Raw genomic sequence first — 17,573 nt, forward strand, 5'->3', positions numbered from 1 at the left:
CACTTGTTGATGAAACATAAACCTATTTTCAGCAGCGCTGCTGATGAAGGCGCATCTTTCCCCCTCAAAGGGCACTTTCCCTCCATTGTCTGTAATTACAGTGCAGAACACGGCGCTGTGTTGTTCCACAAGGAAGATTAACAGGGCTTTGCCGAGCAAAGGAGACCAGGGCATAACGCAGCACACAAAGGCAGCCATCTTTGTTTTGTTCTCTTCAGCACTCCCCGTTCTGTGCTAACCGCAAAGACAAAAGTTTAACTTAACATCAGTCGTTAATTCAAACCTGTCAGCTCATCACGAACCTGAAAGAGACGAGACTTCAGTCTGTGCCGAACCGTAAGCGCTTGCGCGTGTGCTGACATAGCGCACCCTGCACGCTCCGTGTTAAATTCTAAATGCTCAGGCTAAGAGCCAGATGTCAATGATTCAGACAGAGGAGGGGGCGGGCGGTGAGGGAAGGACAAGGAGCCTCATCAGAAATGAAATGTGAAATGTCTGCATATTTCTGCTAATATGTTGACATTTTGCAGGTTTGGGAAAATACAAATGATTACGCTGCTGTCATCAGCCAAAAGCAATGGTATTTCTCTCTGATTCATCCCCTCCCACCTGGACTTAAATTGTGGATTTGGAAAATAAATATCACATACATTATCAGCAGGAAATGGATAAAATATGTGCAGCTTTTGATGTCTCTGCAAGAAGAAATCATTTGATGACATCTTTTTAAACAGTGAATTGGAATGTCTGATATAGTCTCACTCACAAGAAAGACCCATGGTGGGGAACCCTAAATTTTAAATTGGAACTGGGAGGCAGGAATGCAGGGGCAAGTGTCAGAGAAACAATGATTTGGCTTCCCTGAGGGGAGAAGACTACAAATCCTTTGAGTATTTGGCTTTTCTCTGGTTAGTGAAGAGTTTCATACAGTAGAGAAGCTGTAACTGATGCCCCATTGACTGGAAGATATATTTATTAATTCAGCAAATGTTTACTGGGTAATAACCATTGCAAGATACAGTGCTATATCCTTGAAGTGCAGAGACAAAATACAAACAAAATGTCAGCCTAAGGGTAAGTGAACAGGAGAGATGAGACCAAGAAGTGGGTGAATAATGCTTCAGTGGGGTTCAGAAATATGTTATAAACAGAATAACACTAAGTAGGACCTTAAAAGATAAGTATGAGTTTATTAGGTAGCAAAGAGGGCAAAAGCCTCCCATCTGTGACCCCACAACACACTGAAAAAATAGTACATATGTGGGTTAGAAAGAAACATGGGCTTGAGACCAGACAGACCTGGTATGGCCACTTCCTCTTGTGGTAGAAATCCTATTTGTGGGAATTCAGTCACTTAAATTCTCTAAGCTCCAGACACTTCTGTGACGTGCACATGATAAGGGTACCTACCTCTAAGGGTTGGTCTCAGCTGTCTAAAGCTGTATCTGGCTGGCACTTAATAGCTAGTAGCTTTTTCATGCTTCTGGCACAGGGCTTGTAATATTCTATTACACTATCTGGTTGTCTATTTATTGGTTTGTTTCTCTTTGCACCTCCATCTGAATGGACAGATGGATGAGAAGAGGCCCAGCAGCACGGACAAAGGCATACATGTGCCACAGGATCTGGCGTTTTGAGGCACAGCAGGGGAACTGGAAGCTGTGAGCTTCATTCTGAGTTTTGAAAACTTCACTTGTCCCTGCAGCAGCAGATGGGAGAGGATAACCAAAGATGTGGGACCCAGGAAGAGAAACCACAGTCTTTCAGGGCAGGAACGTGCCACTGTGGGTAGGAACGGATTGGAGGACAGGCCGTCCAGAGAAAGGCTGTGGCTTGCTGCTGGCACTCACTGGCTAACCGGTATCCAGGGTGATGGAGAGGAAGTCACAGCATCTGTTGAGATTCTCGTAAGAGTGCACAGGTAAGAAAACAAAGTGTCCATTCAAGGGAGAGCAGTGCCTAGAAGAGAAAGCTTGAGATTGAGGCCCCCATGGGATGCCTGGTGTGCAGCTCAGACTTAAGCAGAGCACTAGAGACACAGATTTGGGAGGGATCCAACTACTGCACAGAGGCTATCGATCTGCAGTCTGCAAAAGACCCCTTCGGGGAGCTTGCTTAAAGAGCACTTGCTCACAACCTTCCCTGGGGATTTTGGTTAACTAGGTCTTGGCAAGGCCCATGAATCTGCATTTTAAAGCACCCGAAGAGAGTGTAATGCAGGCGAAGATGCAGCTCCGTAAGGTGCTTGAGGACGTGGAAACCCCTTCTCCTCTCACTGTAACGCTAAGCCTGGGCTGACCTGCGGGGCAGGTGGCGAAGGGGCCAGAACCAGACTAAGAGAACGGTAAGAAGCAAGTCAACATCTGGTCATGTCCCGGAAGCCAGAAGTGGGATGCTGGGAGCCAAAGGGAGGTCCGAAGCTGAGGTGGGGCTGGGGGTTCAGAGGGAGCAGAGCATGGTAGGCTGAGGTGTGAAAGCACGGAAACGAAGTAGGGGCTGCCAACTCTGACCCCTGCCCTCTTTTGGAGGCTTGGAGGTAAAGGGAGAAGGCGACAGAGGACGGTTCACAGACAGCGCGCTCAAGAGGACCCTCAGGCTCCTTGGGGCCACTCCTTGGGTATCACCGGAACCCACGCAGGGGGACCTTAATAAAGGAGGGAGGCAGGAGCGCGTCGGGGTGGAGGTGGGAGGTATAAAGGCAGGGGCTTTAAGCGCTTTGACACAAGTACCAGTGGGGTGCACTGGGTGGAGTGGGGGAGAACTCAGCCAAGGGTGGGAGATGAGAGAAGCTGGTTAGGGCTGCTTCTAGTTGAAGAAGATCCGGTTTGAAGAGCCAGACTGACACGGACATTTTTTCTGGAGGAATGGCCATGAGCAAAAGAAAACACAGATTCTATCCTCTCAGTTTCCAGGGACTGCTGAGGTAGGCTGTAGTTTTTCTGCTCGGAGGGGCTGAGGCTTTGCCTGAGGAAAGTGTTCAGAGCCCAGCTGTTGCCTTAAGTAGAGTATTTTGCCATTTTCATTTGCAATGACAAGATTGCTACGAGTTGTTCCTATTCCTGATACTTAACTCTTAATGTAACTAATTTGTATCACTATGATTTCATAGATAAAATGTGAGCAATTCCTTTTTCTCTCTGAAGCATCTCCCTCCTTTCTGGCTGTGTTTATGTCCCCTGTCCCTCTCCCTGCCAGTTCCAGTAATCCAAGCATTTATATGGCTTATTAAGCTCATCACATGCTTCATGGTGCCGGATGGAATCGGTTTATAATCTTCCCTCTTTGCACTCTGAGGATAAGGGTGGGAGTCTCTTGCTCAAGACCCAGTGGAGGCAACATGAGTTGGCCACGTGAGGAAAACTGAATGGCTTGTGAGTGGGGCAGAGCCGTGGCCAGCAACCTGAGCCTGGCCATGCCCCTGCTGCCTGCCCGCTGGCAGACCTCACGGTGCCAAGGCTCCCAGCGGGCCTTCAAATGGCTGCACTCACTCCATAAAACTTACATATACTTAGAGAAAGCCTCTGATAACACCAGGGGCTTACTACCATTTCTAAGGTGAGGGATGATAGGTTTGGAAACCTGTTGCTTACCCAACAGTGCTACTTTTTTTCAATTCCGAACAGAACCTTAGAAAGCTGAAAGTAAGCTGGGAGTCCAATTTGTTCTGTTCTTATGTATATACTTTTTTGTTCTTGATTTTCAGTTGAATTTATTGCTGGGCATTGACCAATATAATTATATAGGTTTCAGGTATACAATTCTACATCATTTGCATATTGCATTGTGTGTTCATCACTCCAAGTCTCCTTCCATCAACATTCATAGAGAAAACCATGAACAGAGGGAGTCATAGTTTGATTATAGCAGAGTGGGGACTAGAACACAGTTTTCCTTACTCCTAGTGCTGGTCTCTTCTCTATATTCTTCGGCCTTTCAAGTTCTTGCAGTTGCCCAGGGTTAAAGAAAGGACACATGCTAAAATGCCACTTTGAGTTGGCACATTGCCTGTGTGACCTATCTGGTCTGAGTGGCTTTTGAAGGGGCGGTAACTGGTGTTCAGGAGACAAATCTTTCATATTGATGCGGAACACTGATTCATCGTGGAGTATCTCCCACCTACCTGTGTTGTTGCTCACAGTTTACCTAATCACGTCCCCGTTTCAACCCACTCACCAGCTCATTGTTTCCATTGTCTTTGTCCCCTTTGTGTTTGAAATTGCTTTTATTCCTTGTTGTTGTTCTTTGCAGGTAGGTAGGAAATATAGGAAAGATATGTTTGTGTAAGTGGTCTATCATGAATGTGGGCTGTTATGGAGTCACAGTGCGGAACAAAAGGGTCTCCAAAAGAGAATCTTACAGTTTTTGAGGGCAAACACCAATGCATGCCTAGGAATGTGTGTGTGTGTGTGTGTGTGAGAGAGAGAGAGAGAGAGAGAGAGAGAGAGAGAGAGAGAGAGAGAGAGGTATGTGTATATGGGTTGCAAATGTAAACATTGTCCTTTAAAATAATGGGTTTAGGTTTGGGAAAAGGAGGAAAGATGGTGTGGGAAAGGGCTCAAGAAAGCTAATTGTTGACATAGGGTTCCATCTGGAAGGTCATTCACCAAGGTCAGGGATGGACTGCCAAGTATTGTGAATTGTAATTCAATAGTAGAATCATCTGAGACCCTGGAACCAGAATGTATTGCCTTAATTCGATTTCAAGCACTTTTAAGGCAGTATGAGTTGAATAATCTGCCTAACTTCTCAAATTAATTCTTCCTCTGTAAAATTGGGATAAATACAGTACTTACTTCCTAGAGTCATTACTTGAGATAAAACATGGAGAACACTTAGTCTAGTGGCCCTGTGGGTAGTAAGGGTTAGTACCATTTAGCCATGCTTATGGGGACATTGTGGACTAGAGAGGACATGCATGGAACTTCGGAAAGTATCATTTTAATCTTGTATTGGAGCTATTGCCACTCAAGCATATACCAGGGAATTAGTCTTTGTGGACCATGGAGAACATCTGATGCAATGCTTTCGCTGACGAAAAACCCAGTGCACACTGAGACTGGCTTTCCCAGAGCCACTCAGTGAGCAGCAGAACCTGGCTTCAAAGAGGCCCCGAGACTCATAGCCCCTACTCCATTCCAGCACATTTTTATTCCTGACAGCTGTATCGCCAATACAACCCCAATCTCTGCATATATTTATTTATTCATCCAAATCTCCTGACCAACTCCTGTGTTAGGTGTTAAGGATCAAACCAGACGTGGTCCCAGGGTTTGTGGAGCACATAAGCTGAAGGGGAAATGGTCTCTGATAAAACAAACTAAATAAATGAAACAAAAATAGCAATGCAACTAGAAAGTGAAGTCTAGAGGCCAGTCATCTACCTGTTGCGTCACTGTTTTATCTTCGTCCCTTGGAATAGCCCCCTCATCACTGGTCCTGATGCACATTTGTTGAATGAATTTGTTGAGTGCAGCATTTGGAAGTGCTGTATGAGAGGGTGTACAGTGGAGGAACTGACCTTTTCTTAGAGGCCAGGGAAGGTTTCCTTCAGGAAGGGATGCTGAACGGTGAGTGGACCCTAAGTAGATGAAGCCAGGTAGGGTGCATTATAGGGATGGAGGGCGCTGTAGTGGAAGTGGACAGGGACTCTGAGGAAAGGCGAGCACAAGTCCAGCTGAGTGACAATTCTGGAAGCCATGGGAGAAACAGTGACAAAAACAAGCTGCTTCACAGAAAGCACTGATGAGTACCAGTGTTAACTACAGTGCCTTCTACGTATTTATGTCTTCAGTCTGTCATACTTCTTTGATGAATACGTATTTATGTCTTCAGTCTGTCATACCTCTTTGATGAATATATTATTGGTAATTCACAATGACAGTTGGCAGGCCAGGAAATAGTATCCGAACTTTCTGAGTAAACTGAGGTCTCTAGTCTTTTTGTGTTGTCAAAGTCACACATCTAAACAGAGCATTTATGGGAGTGGGACTCTCTCCATATATATATGACCTTATTCAGTGTTTAAAGGCAGGTATTAATATCCCAATAGCATACACGGGGAAAGTAAAGCTCACAAGGTTAACTAGTTGGCATATGGCAGCCAAAGTGGAAAACAAAGCTTCGTCTTTCCTATGGACTGAATTGTACTCTCCCACAATTTGTGCATTGAGACCCTAACTCCCCAATGTTCATTTGAAGATGGAGACTAAAGAAAATTATTAGTTAAATGAGGTTATAGGTGTAGGGCCTTGATTCAATGGGACGAGTGTCCTAATAAGACACACCAGAGTAATCACTCTCTTCCTCTCCTCCTTTTACCCTCTCTCTTATTTTCTCTCCCTCTCCCCCTTTCTTCATCTCTTCCTCTGTCTCTCCCTCTCTCCCCATATCCATCTCTAACTTCCTATCTCTCTCTCTCCACAGATGCTCCGAGGAAAGTCACGTGAGAACAAAGTAGCCATCTATAAGCCAGAAAGAGAGCCCTCATCAAAAACAGGTAATAGATCTTCCTGACTTGATCTTGGACTTCTGGACCCCAGAACTCTGAGAAAATAAATTTCTGTTGTTTAAGGCACCAGCCTATGATATTCTGTTATGGCAGCCTTAGCAGACTAATATAGTCTTAACATACGTATCTGCTCAGACACATGTCTTTCTCTTAGTTAATGGTAAAGAGAGACAAGACCCTGGGCCATCAGGTTGTCAGTCTTAGGTTTCTTCAACTGGCCATTTTTCCTGCCACTGACAATCCCACTAACCAACGCCGTGATAGCAGGGTCAGTGGCTGACCCACCCTTTCCTCTTGGGCAGAACTAGTGGCCTGTGATTGTCCTAGATCTGGAGTTGTGAAAAGAGATACTTGCAGAGCTGCTCCTGGGTCTAGGAAATTCAAGAGTTATCACTTTTTGTGTGACGGAAAGTGATCATGAAAAACTAGGGCTGCGAGACTTCTACCGCTGGGAGCAGGGCTGAGCACTGCCTGCTGCCTCCTCTCAGTGTGGGAGTGTGTGCATATGTCTCCCTCTGGTTACCCTCTGGGTAAGCGCTATGACAGCTGTTGAAGGGCCCAGTTCTGAGGGTCATCTAGCACCTGCTTATTAGCCACATGTACTTCAATGTTACTCAACCTCTTTGGTCCCCTTTTATACTCATCTTTAAAATGGGGTTAATAACCTGTCTTGCACCAAAATAACATGATGTCTAGGAATCAATATATATGATTATTACTATTAATGACGCCAAGTGCTTCTACATTAAAATGAAGATTTCAGAATTAAGTCTTTAGCCCTCGTTTCCTTGGGCTGCAAGTATAGAACATTCATACTAAGGTGACTTCCCCATGGAGACAATAATGGGCTCTGGGCTGTGTTCCTCTTGGTGCTACCATGTGCAGAAATAGCAAAATAATCACCCCTTTTAAAGGCCACCAAGTAGAAGTGTATTGTTTTGGGAGGAGAAAAACCCTTCCTCTGAAGCATATAATGGACTTTCATATGTGTGCATGTAAAAGCCATCATATTCTACATGCTCACTACTTAAACTGCACAAACCAAATCCCTGAAGTCTATCTACTAAGGAGAAATCAATCAGGGAGGTGAAGCAGGCAAGCCTATCCTTGAAGTAGGCTTACATTCAAAAGCATAGGCATTCAGGCAGGCAGAGGAAGGAAGGAACATGCTGTACCCACCTGCCACTGCTGATGAGGGGCTTATTTCTAAGACACACACAGCACAATGCACACACAATGCAGAGAGAAAACAAAAGACATAGATCACACATTTCAGATGGTTGGTGGACATAGTTTAGTTCATGTCAATGCCGAAAGCTTGTTCAGAGTCTGATGTGCGTAAGAGAAAATGAATACCTTTTCATTCTACTCACCAGGTGCTTCCCTCTAACCAAATCTCAGCAAATAAACAAATCCATACACACAAAATATCTCACAACAAGCTGGCCCCGGTCCATGGCATAAAATGTCACACAAGGAGATGGACACAGCAGTGTGGGAAGTTTTAGTGAGAGAAGGATAAGGGCTTCCAAGGGAGGGTGCCATGACTCTGGAGACCTCTCCACCCACGTAAGAGAGAAAGACCTCCAGCTGTTGCACCAGCTGTGGACAGAACAGTCCTCTTGGTGGTGACTCAGAGGACTGCTCCAGTCCTTCCAATGAATGAGCATGTGATATGGCATCAACATGAGACTCAGGATGGCAGCAGTTCACTTGGTTTAAAACTAAAAGTACAACCCTCCAGAATCATAGACTCTTACTGTAGAAATGATCTGAAAAGTATGTCTATTTTACCAACCAGATGTTTACATAGCATTATAATTGAACTGTTCCATGATTCTATTTCCTCTTGGCAACCAGCCTTCAATTTGGTTCAGATTTTGGTTTATCCCTTTTGCAAGGTGCAAACCTTCTTTTCAGTAGACCAGGAGATATCAGTTACCTTGTAAACACCACGGTATAACATGCTAGCAGGATGACAGAGAGAAGCATTTTGTGTCAAGGGTGGTGGGCTGAGCAGTATGGATGGACACAGGCCAAGCAGATCATGCCTTCTTCCCTCATGAGTCCCTCGAGCCCCTCACGTGGGTGAGCCCAGTGCATCCAGGCCTCCTGCACTCACCATACAGTGTGATGCTGGCATTGGTGTTCCCAAGCTTGTTTGTGGCCACACAAGTATAGTTCCCATAATCCTTTTCTGAAACATTGAAGAAAGTCAGAGTGGATATGCGCCCTTTATTCTCAATCCTCACGCCATCCAGGCCGGTCGCTAGCCTGCAACAGAGAAAGCAGCGCTGGTCTGGTTCTCCAAACAGAGCAAAAGTGCAGACAGGAGGTGCCGGGAGAACTCCAAGATACCATAGCTTAATATGACAAGGAGGCTTTCCTCCTCACAAAAACCCTATCCTCTCATCAACCCGGTTCCTGTAATTCAAAGCATAAGCACTATAGCTTCCATCAGGAGAGAAAATGGAAGGATATCATGTTCCAAAGGCTAAATTCACTGGCTTCTGCCATGTGTACAACTAATCCCCAATTCTGAAACAAGGTTAATTCAATTTGCCTATTTCCCAGCTTCTTCCATTTTTTTTTTTTTTTTTTTTTTTTTTTTTTTGTTCCTGTTTCTGGTTCTAAGAGACTTCAGTTACAAAGAAGGCTGCAATGCACGTTGGTTCTGCCATATTTTTCTCCTTTGCTTTATCATTCATGTGGGAAATGATCCAGTAATTCTGCTTCAGACATGCCCCATTTTTGTTTTCAAGGTACCTGGTATCTTCCTTGAACCACTGGAATTCAGCTGTAGGCACAGCAGAGGCTTCACAGCTCAAGATGCCCTTCTGGCCAACTGAGACACCGGTGTTCTTGGCTTTTGAGATATAGGGAGGGTCTGGGGGGGAAAGGTAAAATGATTCCATGAAAAGGATGAAGGCACATTCAGTCACCTGCTGTGCAAATGGATTTCTATGACACCCTACTTTCCCAGTAACATAACCATCTATTTTAGAAAAAAAAATTTTTGTTGGAAGATATTGCATTTACCCCAGCATCTTCTTCAAACCAATTCAAAGCTAGCAATCCTCCCCATCAGGTAAAGGGTGTGACAGTCACAGGGACATTCCAGGGCAAACGGCAGTGGAGGTAGTGATGGGGCACAGCCATCTGCTAGTGTCTTCTTATTGGAAACACCTTGGGTCCATCAGAAAATGGCGTTGCCGTGACCAGCTTGCTCCCTTGGTCCCTAGTCTGTGTCTCCCCCAGAACTCCCTGACAATGGGTCAACTCACAGTTTACAGTGATTTTAACTTTCCGCACATCAGGTGCAGCAACATCGTTCAAGGCGCTGCATTCGTACTCCCCAGACTGGTCACGTTTGATGTTGGAGATTTCCAGGTATTCATCCTCGCTCACAAAGCCCTGGCCTTCTGGGAGAAAAGAAACAGACAGAAAACAGCCATGAACCTGAGAAACCAAGGACAAAGCTATGTTCACATCTAGAGTTTGTAGGAGAAGGGGTGTAAAAAGCTGTAGAAATGGGATTTGGACATCAAGATTATAAAACACCATGTTGGCTCAAAAGGCTAGTATTTGAAAAAAAAATTTTTTTGCTTGAATCAGTGTGTTTTTGTCCAACTCATTTTAACTTTTTAGAACATTTTAAAAGAAGATATTATTTTTCTTATATGCTAATTATCAGGACAAACTAAGAGAGTGCATGTGAAATACCACAGCACATTACTAAACTTTGATATTTTAGAGATAACTGTCATGATCAGTAACATAACAAAAACTATAGAAATAACTTTAGGATATGTTAACATGACCATCTTAATTTTCACTATGTAGAAATGCTTTTGAATGCAGAATACAAACTGCTACTAGATATAAAACAAATAACTGACCACTTGGTATTTTAACATAAATAGATGCCAAACAGTTTGGTTTCAAACTGTGCAGGAGACGATAAAGGGAAGAATGAATGAATAAGAAAGGCCTTTTTTACTGCTATGTAGTAAGTGCTCAATAAACTTGCCATCATGATAGCCCCAAAGGATGGATCCATGGTTACTAGAGCAGCCTTACAGATTTAATACCTGACTTTGTGGAGCATTCTGGATGTTTTATTCTTAGGTATTTGTGAAGCTTGCAATTCATGATTCAAAATATTCTGGGACTGCAGAATTTGCATTGCTTGCAGTCTCCATTGCCTGCTCTTTTTACAACCTGGCCCATCTGCCTTATTCCTTGTCCCAAGGCCTGTGTCTTGAAATACAAATGTTCTAAGTTCTGTCAAAGGACCAGGCTCCAGTGAAAACCCAGCTAATGCAAAGGCCAAACAGGAAGTACAGCCATTTGCATGTCTTATAGGCATGCTGCCTGATTTCTTTCCGTGCTCCAGGAGTTAAGAGTAAAATTAGTTTTCAGGACTACTGGAACTCATCATAACTTTCCTCACACCTCTGTAGAAGCATATTCTTACCTGATGGGTGCTCGCTCAGTCAGCTGAGTCTGGGTCCACCATGGGTACAGAACATGATAGGGTATTGCCCAGGGGTGGGCTGATCGGTGGAGGAGGGAAGCAGGTGCTTTGCATCCTGACTTTGCTCCAAGTCTGAGCCTGGTGCAGTTTCCACCCGTGCTTCCCATTTCCCTAGGCTTGTTTGTGAGCCCTCGCTGGCTTCCTTGCCTCCATCCCCCACCCGGGTCATGCCCACCCAGGCTCTGCCATCAGTGTCTGGATGCTGGTTACCAAGGCAATTTGTCGATGGTATGGAGTCCCTCTTGATATAATCATCTGACTCACCTAAAATTAGTACCATTCTGGTACCTCAATCACTAAAGAAATCTTGCATTGGCCAGCAGAAGCCATCCTTTTACCAGTCCACCCTCCTGGAACTTGAACCTGTTGACAGGACCCCAGGACCAGCCCACAGGTGTGAGTTCTGTCACCCTAGGGAATCGGGCTGGATGTGTGTGAGGAGTGGCCGAGGGCGGAAGTTGGAAAGGTGCTCTGAAGGGGAGGATTGGGGTCTGGGGCAGGTCCAAACTCCTAGTCTTGACTGTGAGTGTCTCTCCTGAATGTTGTTGCTGGCCTAGGCTGGTCTCAGGCACAGAGAGAAACTTAGAAAAATTTAAGAAACACACCCCAGAGCATGACGCCTCCTAGGGCTTGGAGATAAGGCCTTTTTGCTGGGATCTCAGAGTGATGGTGCTGGGTACAGCCCTCTACCCAACAGACACTTAATCATCCAGGTTAGTCCACATCACACTTCCTCAAGCTTCTGACATCACGTGTTTCAGGAAATCTAATAAAAATAAATATTTCCTCCCCCGTTGAAGTGATGCTGGTCGGCCAATCTAAGTATTTATAAGAGTTAAACAATGATGAACTCAAGCACACTGAAATGGCTTTCCAGATTTGTTGCACTGACCCTTTTCTGCAATGAATAAATATGGCAGGATAGACAGTCTGGCTTTTTCCTTCAATGACTCCATTATTCTTTCAAAATGCACTACAGTGTCTTTGCCACAGGTAGTTAAACCCCACGGCATTTAACCAGGAAAACAGGCAATGTTCAGTAGGACTGGCAGGTGCTTTGGGCAGGGCCACTGACCCGTTCCCTTGGATAGACTGGGATAGACCATATTGTGCTGTGTGGTGTAGACCAGACAGACATCTCAAAGCCCCTGGTAAAGGTCGATGAATGCTAATCAATGTAGGAGTATTGGCTGAATAAAGGGAAGAGATCACTTCAAAGAAAAGAGAAGCCAGTATGCTGGGACTGTGAGTGATTCTCTGCATTTGCATGAGTAGGACGGTTCCTAGGTCCTTCATGGACGAATTATAGGACAAAACGACCACCATCTGGAATGTGGAAATTTATTTTCACTATCAGTAGTGCTGCTTTTATGGGACAGATATGTGGCAGCAAAAAAGGAAAGAAGGAAGAGAGTGTTTCATGTAAAATGGGGATCATTACAATAGATAATACTACCTCATTAAGGGAGAAAATGGATTTGTCAAGTTTGTCCATAAAGTGTGTGCTTCTCAGATTTTAATTTGCATATAAATTTTTCTAGGAATATATATATATATATATATATATATATATATATGTGTGTGTATGTGTAAATTCAGCAGGCCAAGAGTGAGTCCCATAATTCTGTATCCCTAACAAATGCTGAAGTATTTCCATGCTGTAGGTCTGAAACCCACACTTCAAGCAGCTAAGCTGAAAGGCAACCCCAAGTGCTGCTCTTGGCTCCCTCTCACTCACACATTTATAACTGTCTGGGCCTGTGAAGTGGCCAGTAGGTCAACAAAGGCCACTGAGTGCCTCTCATGCTAAGGTCTCTGTGGAGCAGCGTCTCAAAGGACTCCCTCCCTGCCTTTGGAGTACAGGGCTCTGTAGGGTCCATGAGGGCTGGGCGTCTGGACCCTTACAGCTAACTTTTCCATCAAATCTTTATCCTCCTTCAAAACGCATGTCCTGTCAACACAGTTCCTTTGTTAAAAAACAGGAAGTGGATGTTGACACTCCTCCTCATCTCAAGCCCACTGAAGTTGCTGAGATGTTATTTTCTTAACCACTTGGAATTCCGGGTGAGATCTGTAAACCAGAGCAAGTCTAGGTTGCTAAATGCCTGGCGATCCAGAAACACGCCGGGTTTAATGCTTCCCCTGCCCTCTCCGGTTCTGGTTGCAATATAAAACTCTGCTTCCACGCTGCAGAGAAGGGGGCAGAAGGCAGTGAATGTGTCAGTCCTCTTTTGTAGCTGCCAGGAAGTCAGACTGCTGACTGTGGAGGATGGAGGGGAACAGGAGTATGAGGGAGGAACCGGGAAGGGAGAAGTAGGAGGAAGGGCAGACTGATGTGAGGAAGGAAAGAAAGGCAGGTGCAGGCAAGACGGCCTGCGTGCTGTTGGAAACATTCTGAAGACACATTCAAAGGGGATTTTAGAAGAGATAGGCTATGAGACTACACTGCTTTCCCTGACAAACTATAAGAAACAGGAGCTCCCAGTCAGCCCCATAGATTTGCTTAATGGTGAGACGTCCTATAAGCCAGTAACACAGAGGCATTAGCAACCTGCTTTGTGCATTCTGATGGCCCAATATACTGTGAAAACAAGCAAGGGGAAGGGGATTCTGAAGCAGTGGCAGAAATATATTAAACACACACACACACACACACACACACACACACACACACACACACCGGTTATTTCATTCCATGGAGGAGCTCTTCGAAGAAGATAAGTTCAATTCACTATATTAGTGAGATTAAGATCTGCAAGGATACAAACAAAACCATTTATCAGGGATGTGGGAGGGCCCTGGGCCAGGACCCCTCCAATACAGGACACAGGGCTGGGGATGGAGTAACTAAGCCCCAGGATTCTGTGGGCACCGGGGGGCTTCTTCTTCTGCAGAGACTGTGTTCTGACTTAACACAGTAACACAATGCAAAAAACAAGCTGTGGGTAAGTAGGATCTGCTCCATCTTGGAAATGAAAGAGCAGAGAGTGTGTCTCGGGGGAAGGATCCTGGGGTGGCCGCTGTCCCTGACATCACTTGCGGTATTTACTCATAACGACCAGGACAGAAGAGGTGAGTTAGACGATGCGTGGGGGGTGGAGATGATGCAGAAGACAAGGTCCTGGAGCCTGGACAGTCCACAGTTTCTTGAGCCCCAAACTGGAGCACTTTACATTTTTCTGTCCCAGACCTCAATGTTTTAAATAATTGTTTTTAGCTCCCTCAAGCAAGGTGTGGGGGATCAGAAAGATTATTAGAGCTGAATGGAAGCTAAGCATCTGGGGATGAAGAGATCAATGAAAAATCTAGAGTAAATTCTGGAAGCTTCCTGACCCAGTTCTTTCCCCCTTCCTATCCTGTTCTTCCACATCAGCCATGTCTCAGCCATCACTCTTATGTCTAACTTTTTTCTTCTTTGGTCTTAGCCAATTCCTTAGAATTACAGAGTTGAAAGTGTGATGAGGGTCAAACACTTCCGCCTTCCACTTTTTCAGATTATTGTCCCTCTGTGTGAATATCCCTAGGGATGAATTCGGGGGTGGCCTATTCCTTTGCTAGATTATTCACATAGTTCAAAAAATCATCCTCTTATTGAGGCAAACCTTGCCTGCAAACCATTTGAAGTGATTAAAAGTTGCCTTCTAGAGGCCCCCAGATCACTGTCCCTTCTCATGAGCCATGGACAGCTGCTACTCTACCTACAGAAATCATTTTGTGAGGTTAAATATCAGCACCTGTCACAGATTTAGCCATGAGACCTGTCAGGAGAGGACCACAGTGGCATGTGCCTGGAGGCAGGTTCCACAGAGGGAAGAAGCAGGAGGAGGATGGGAGCAGGGAAAAGAGGCCGAGAGCTCCCAGAGGCATCTACACAGAAAAGCAGGGGTCTGGGGAAGAAAGGTCAGAGGAGGGAGGACCCAGATGAACAAGAAGCCAGAGGAGAAAGCCAGCAGCCAGAAGGAAGCCAGAGGACGTGGGGAGAGGTGGGGACCCAGGAGTCCGTCTGGCTCAAATGGTGGGACTTATGGAAAAGCAAGGAAAGGAGTTTCCCTACTGCCCAGCAAGAGGGCGCTATTATAGATGATCACAGTTAGCACTGAACTTGGAAAGTTGGAGTCAAATGACCAGAAGATCAGGTGCAAGCTAGGCTTTTTGAAAATAGCTTCTTGCCCACTCACCAAAGCTACATAGTTCTTTCAAGCAACAAGGGACTGAGATTTTAGTCCTGCAAGGAGAGTACCATGCTTAGAAAAAGGATGGGTTGGCTGGCCTGTTGTGTATTTGCTGGACACCATGACCTCTAAGATAAGGGCAAGGAAAGGAACTGCCTGAAGCAGTCCCCTCCCCACTGCTTCTGTGCCCTTAAGGTATGGAAGACAAGGTAGATACTGTGAGAAGTTCATGTGAGGAGGTGTGCCAAAATCTTGCTGCTCACTCATCTCTCTCTCTAGGATTCTGGTCAATAGAACATAATCACATAAAATGAGCCACGAAGATCAAGATACCAGCTTTTTTGCTGTCAAGCTGGCCGACAGCTGGCTTGCTTGGTACCTAAGGCAGACACGAGTTCTTGCCTTTCCCCCCATAAACTGAAGATGTCTAGACTTGTGGAGTACGTGTATTTGACTTGGGTGCTCAGTCACAGGCCAAAGGTTGGACCTGAGAGTAAGGCCTGTATTGCCATGGAGAGCTCGGGGTACGGAGGACCTCTCAGCCCCAAGCAGAGGAGGAAGGACCAGGAGGGTGATGGAAACCAGGAGTGCCATCTTCACGTCTAGAAGATGGTCATCCCCCTGCTTACCTGGATCCAAGGGATGCCTGAGAAAATCTTTCCACTTATACCAGTTACCCAGCATGCATGAGACAGACAAAGAGGGGCCTTTTCCTCCGAGGCAGTGCAGGGGAAGCTGCCATCTATAAGGTGCTGTCGTGGGCTGGGGTCTGGTCTCTCCCTCCTCCCGAGGGATCCTCTGGCACTTTCTCAATCACACACCTCCTGACACAGGAGCCTCCTTCTTTTGAAGAAGAGAAACCTCAGAAACATCCCTGAGTTGGATCGGGGGTAAGGTTTCAGCCCTTGGGACGATGTGGCTCCCACGAGCTCAGTCTTGTACCATTGGGGCTTGCTTCCTGTGTGGTGGCCACCCTGGTGCCTGAAGTTCAAGCGCCCTGGGAAGGGATTACGTTCTCCTTCTCTGAGCTCCTTGTGCATCTAGTGTAAACTAAACACACAGCACGCACTCATGCTACCAATGGCTGGACGCTTGGAAACTCTGGACCCCCCCGCCCCGCGGAAACTTTCCCTTTCCACCTATGTACTCTTTCCTCTATCGGCCAGTCTCTGCCCTCCCCCACCCCTTGACCTGCCTTAGAACCCTGCTGGTAGTAAGCAACCCTGGCTCCCCCTCCTTAATTAAACCAGGGGGCCTGGACAGCAGTACATTCCTTCCTTGCCGGCTCCCAGCTCCCCGACGCATCCCTCCACCGCATGGAAGTTAATGAAAAGTGTGATAAACCCACTGTTTCATTTTCCCTTAATTAATGCAAGCAATCGAATTGTGCTGAAGTCGTTCTGGTTTGGCTACCGAGCCTCTGGGTCAACGTCTCATTTGCTGGCGGTGACAGAAGCTCTTTGTCTTGGTCTCTGATAACCTTTCTCAGGCAGAGACCACAAGGACCTTCCCCATGAAAGGGGTGGCTTATCCTTATTCAGGCTGCTTTGCTGGCTTCCTTCCCTGGGGCTGACAGCTAGTTGGCTAATGACAAAATCAATGTGTTACCGTGAAAGTTAACTGAGCTTCTAGCGTGGGGAAGAGTATATTAATGACGCTCCTGGTAGCTGGGGGCTTGGTGAGTTTGCTGTCACTCCCATATTCTGATGGCACTGCTGAGGATGTCCCAAGAAGAGGAAGGCTCCAGTGACTCATCCAGTAGGACTGTCTGGGAAGATCAATTCTGATACATTGGGCTCTTTTCACCAGGAGGAGCAAAGCCGATGATGAAAGGATGTGAAGGGTTCTGTCAGGCAGATGGGAGCAGTGGAAGAGACTGTCAAGGAGCCTGTCCATAGGGGGGGGCTGGGAGAGAGGGCCTGGAGGTCTCTTCCCAGGGGGCACATCAGAATCCCCCAAAGAGCACTTTAAAAATAGACGTTTGTGCCCAGGCTTGGAGATGGATAGAATTGGCCTGGGGTGAAGCCCCAGTATCAGCATTCTCTAAAACCTTCCCAGGGGACACTGCTGTACAAGGATGACTGAACTGACCCCTCCTTTGGCCTTCCCTTTCCAAGTGCCAGCTCCACCTGTAGACTCTCAGGCTTCCTCTGCTGGGAAGGTATGTGGGGCCCCGTGCTACCCAACCTCAGAGTGTGCTCAGGCTCTCTGTCTTCTGTCCATTGGTGAGGGTCATACCATCATGATGTCGGCAGGTGAGACCCAGAAAGGGACCCTGCAGTGTGTAAGGTAAAGGCAGCCAGGGCTGGGCCAGACAGCGTCTACAGCTCTGGTGGGCCCACGGTGGCTAGGAGTG

The 17,573-nt window shown here is 46.2% G+C and overlaps 1 protein-coding gene across 2 annotated transcripts in view; it reads right to left on the reverse strand.

Annotated features, from left to right (window-relative positions):
* OPCML (opioid binding protein/cell adhesion molecule like) overlaps positions 1-17,573 on the reverse strand; it is a 515,096-nt gene that overhangs the window by 23,238 nt on the left and 474,285 nt on the right. For both annotated transcript variants that reach the window (XM_090291429.1, XM_090291428.1), the window contains exons 4-6: positions 9,793-9,930; positions 9,275-9,395; positions 8,631-8,782 (exon numbers count right to left, since the gene is read on the reverse strand). In XM_090291429.1, the coding sequence (XP_090147555.1) occupies positions 8,631-8,782; positions 9,275-9,395; positions 9,793-9,930 (411 nt within the window). The remainder of the gene's footprint in view (positions 1-8,630; positions 8,783-9,274; positions 9,396-9,792; positions 9,931-17,573) is intronic.

This window comes from Furipterus horrens, unplaced genomic scaffold, assembly GCF_987537825.1.
Source record: "Furipterus horrens unplaced genomic scaffold, mFurHor1.1.pri manual_scaffold_11, whole genome shotgun sequence".
NCBI classification, from domain to species: Eukaryota; Metazoa; Chordata; class Mammalia; order Chiroptera; family Furipteridae; genus Furipterus; species Furipterus horrens.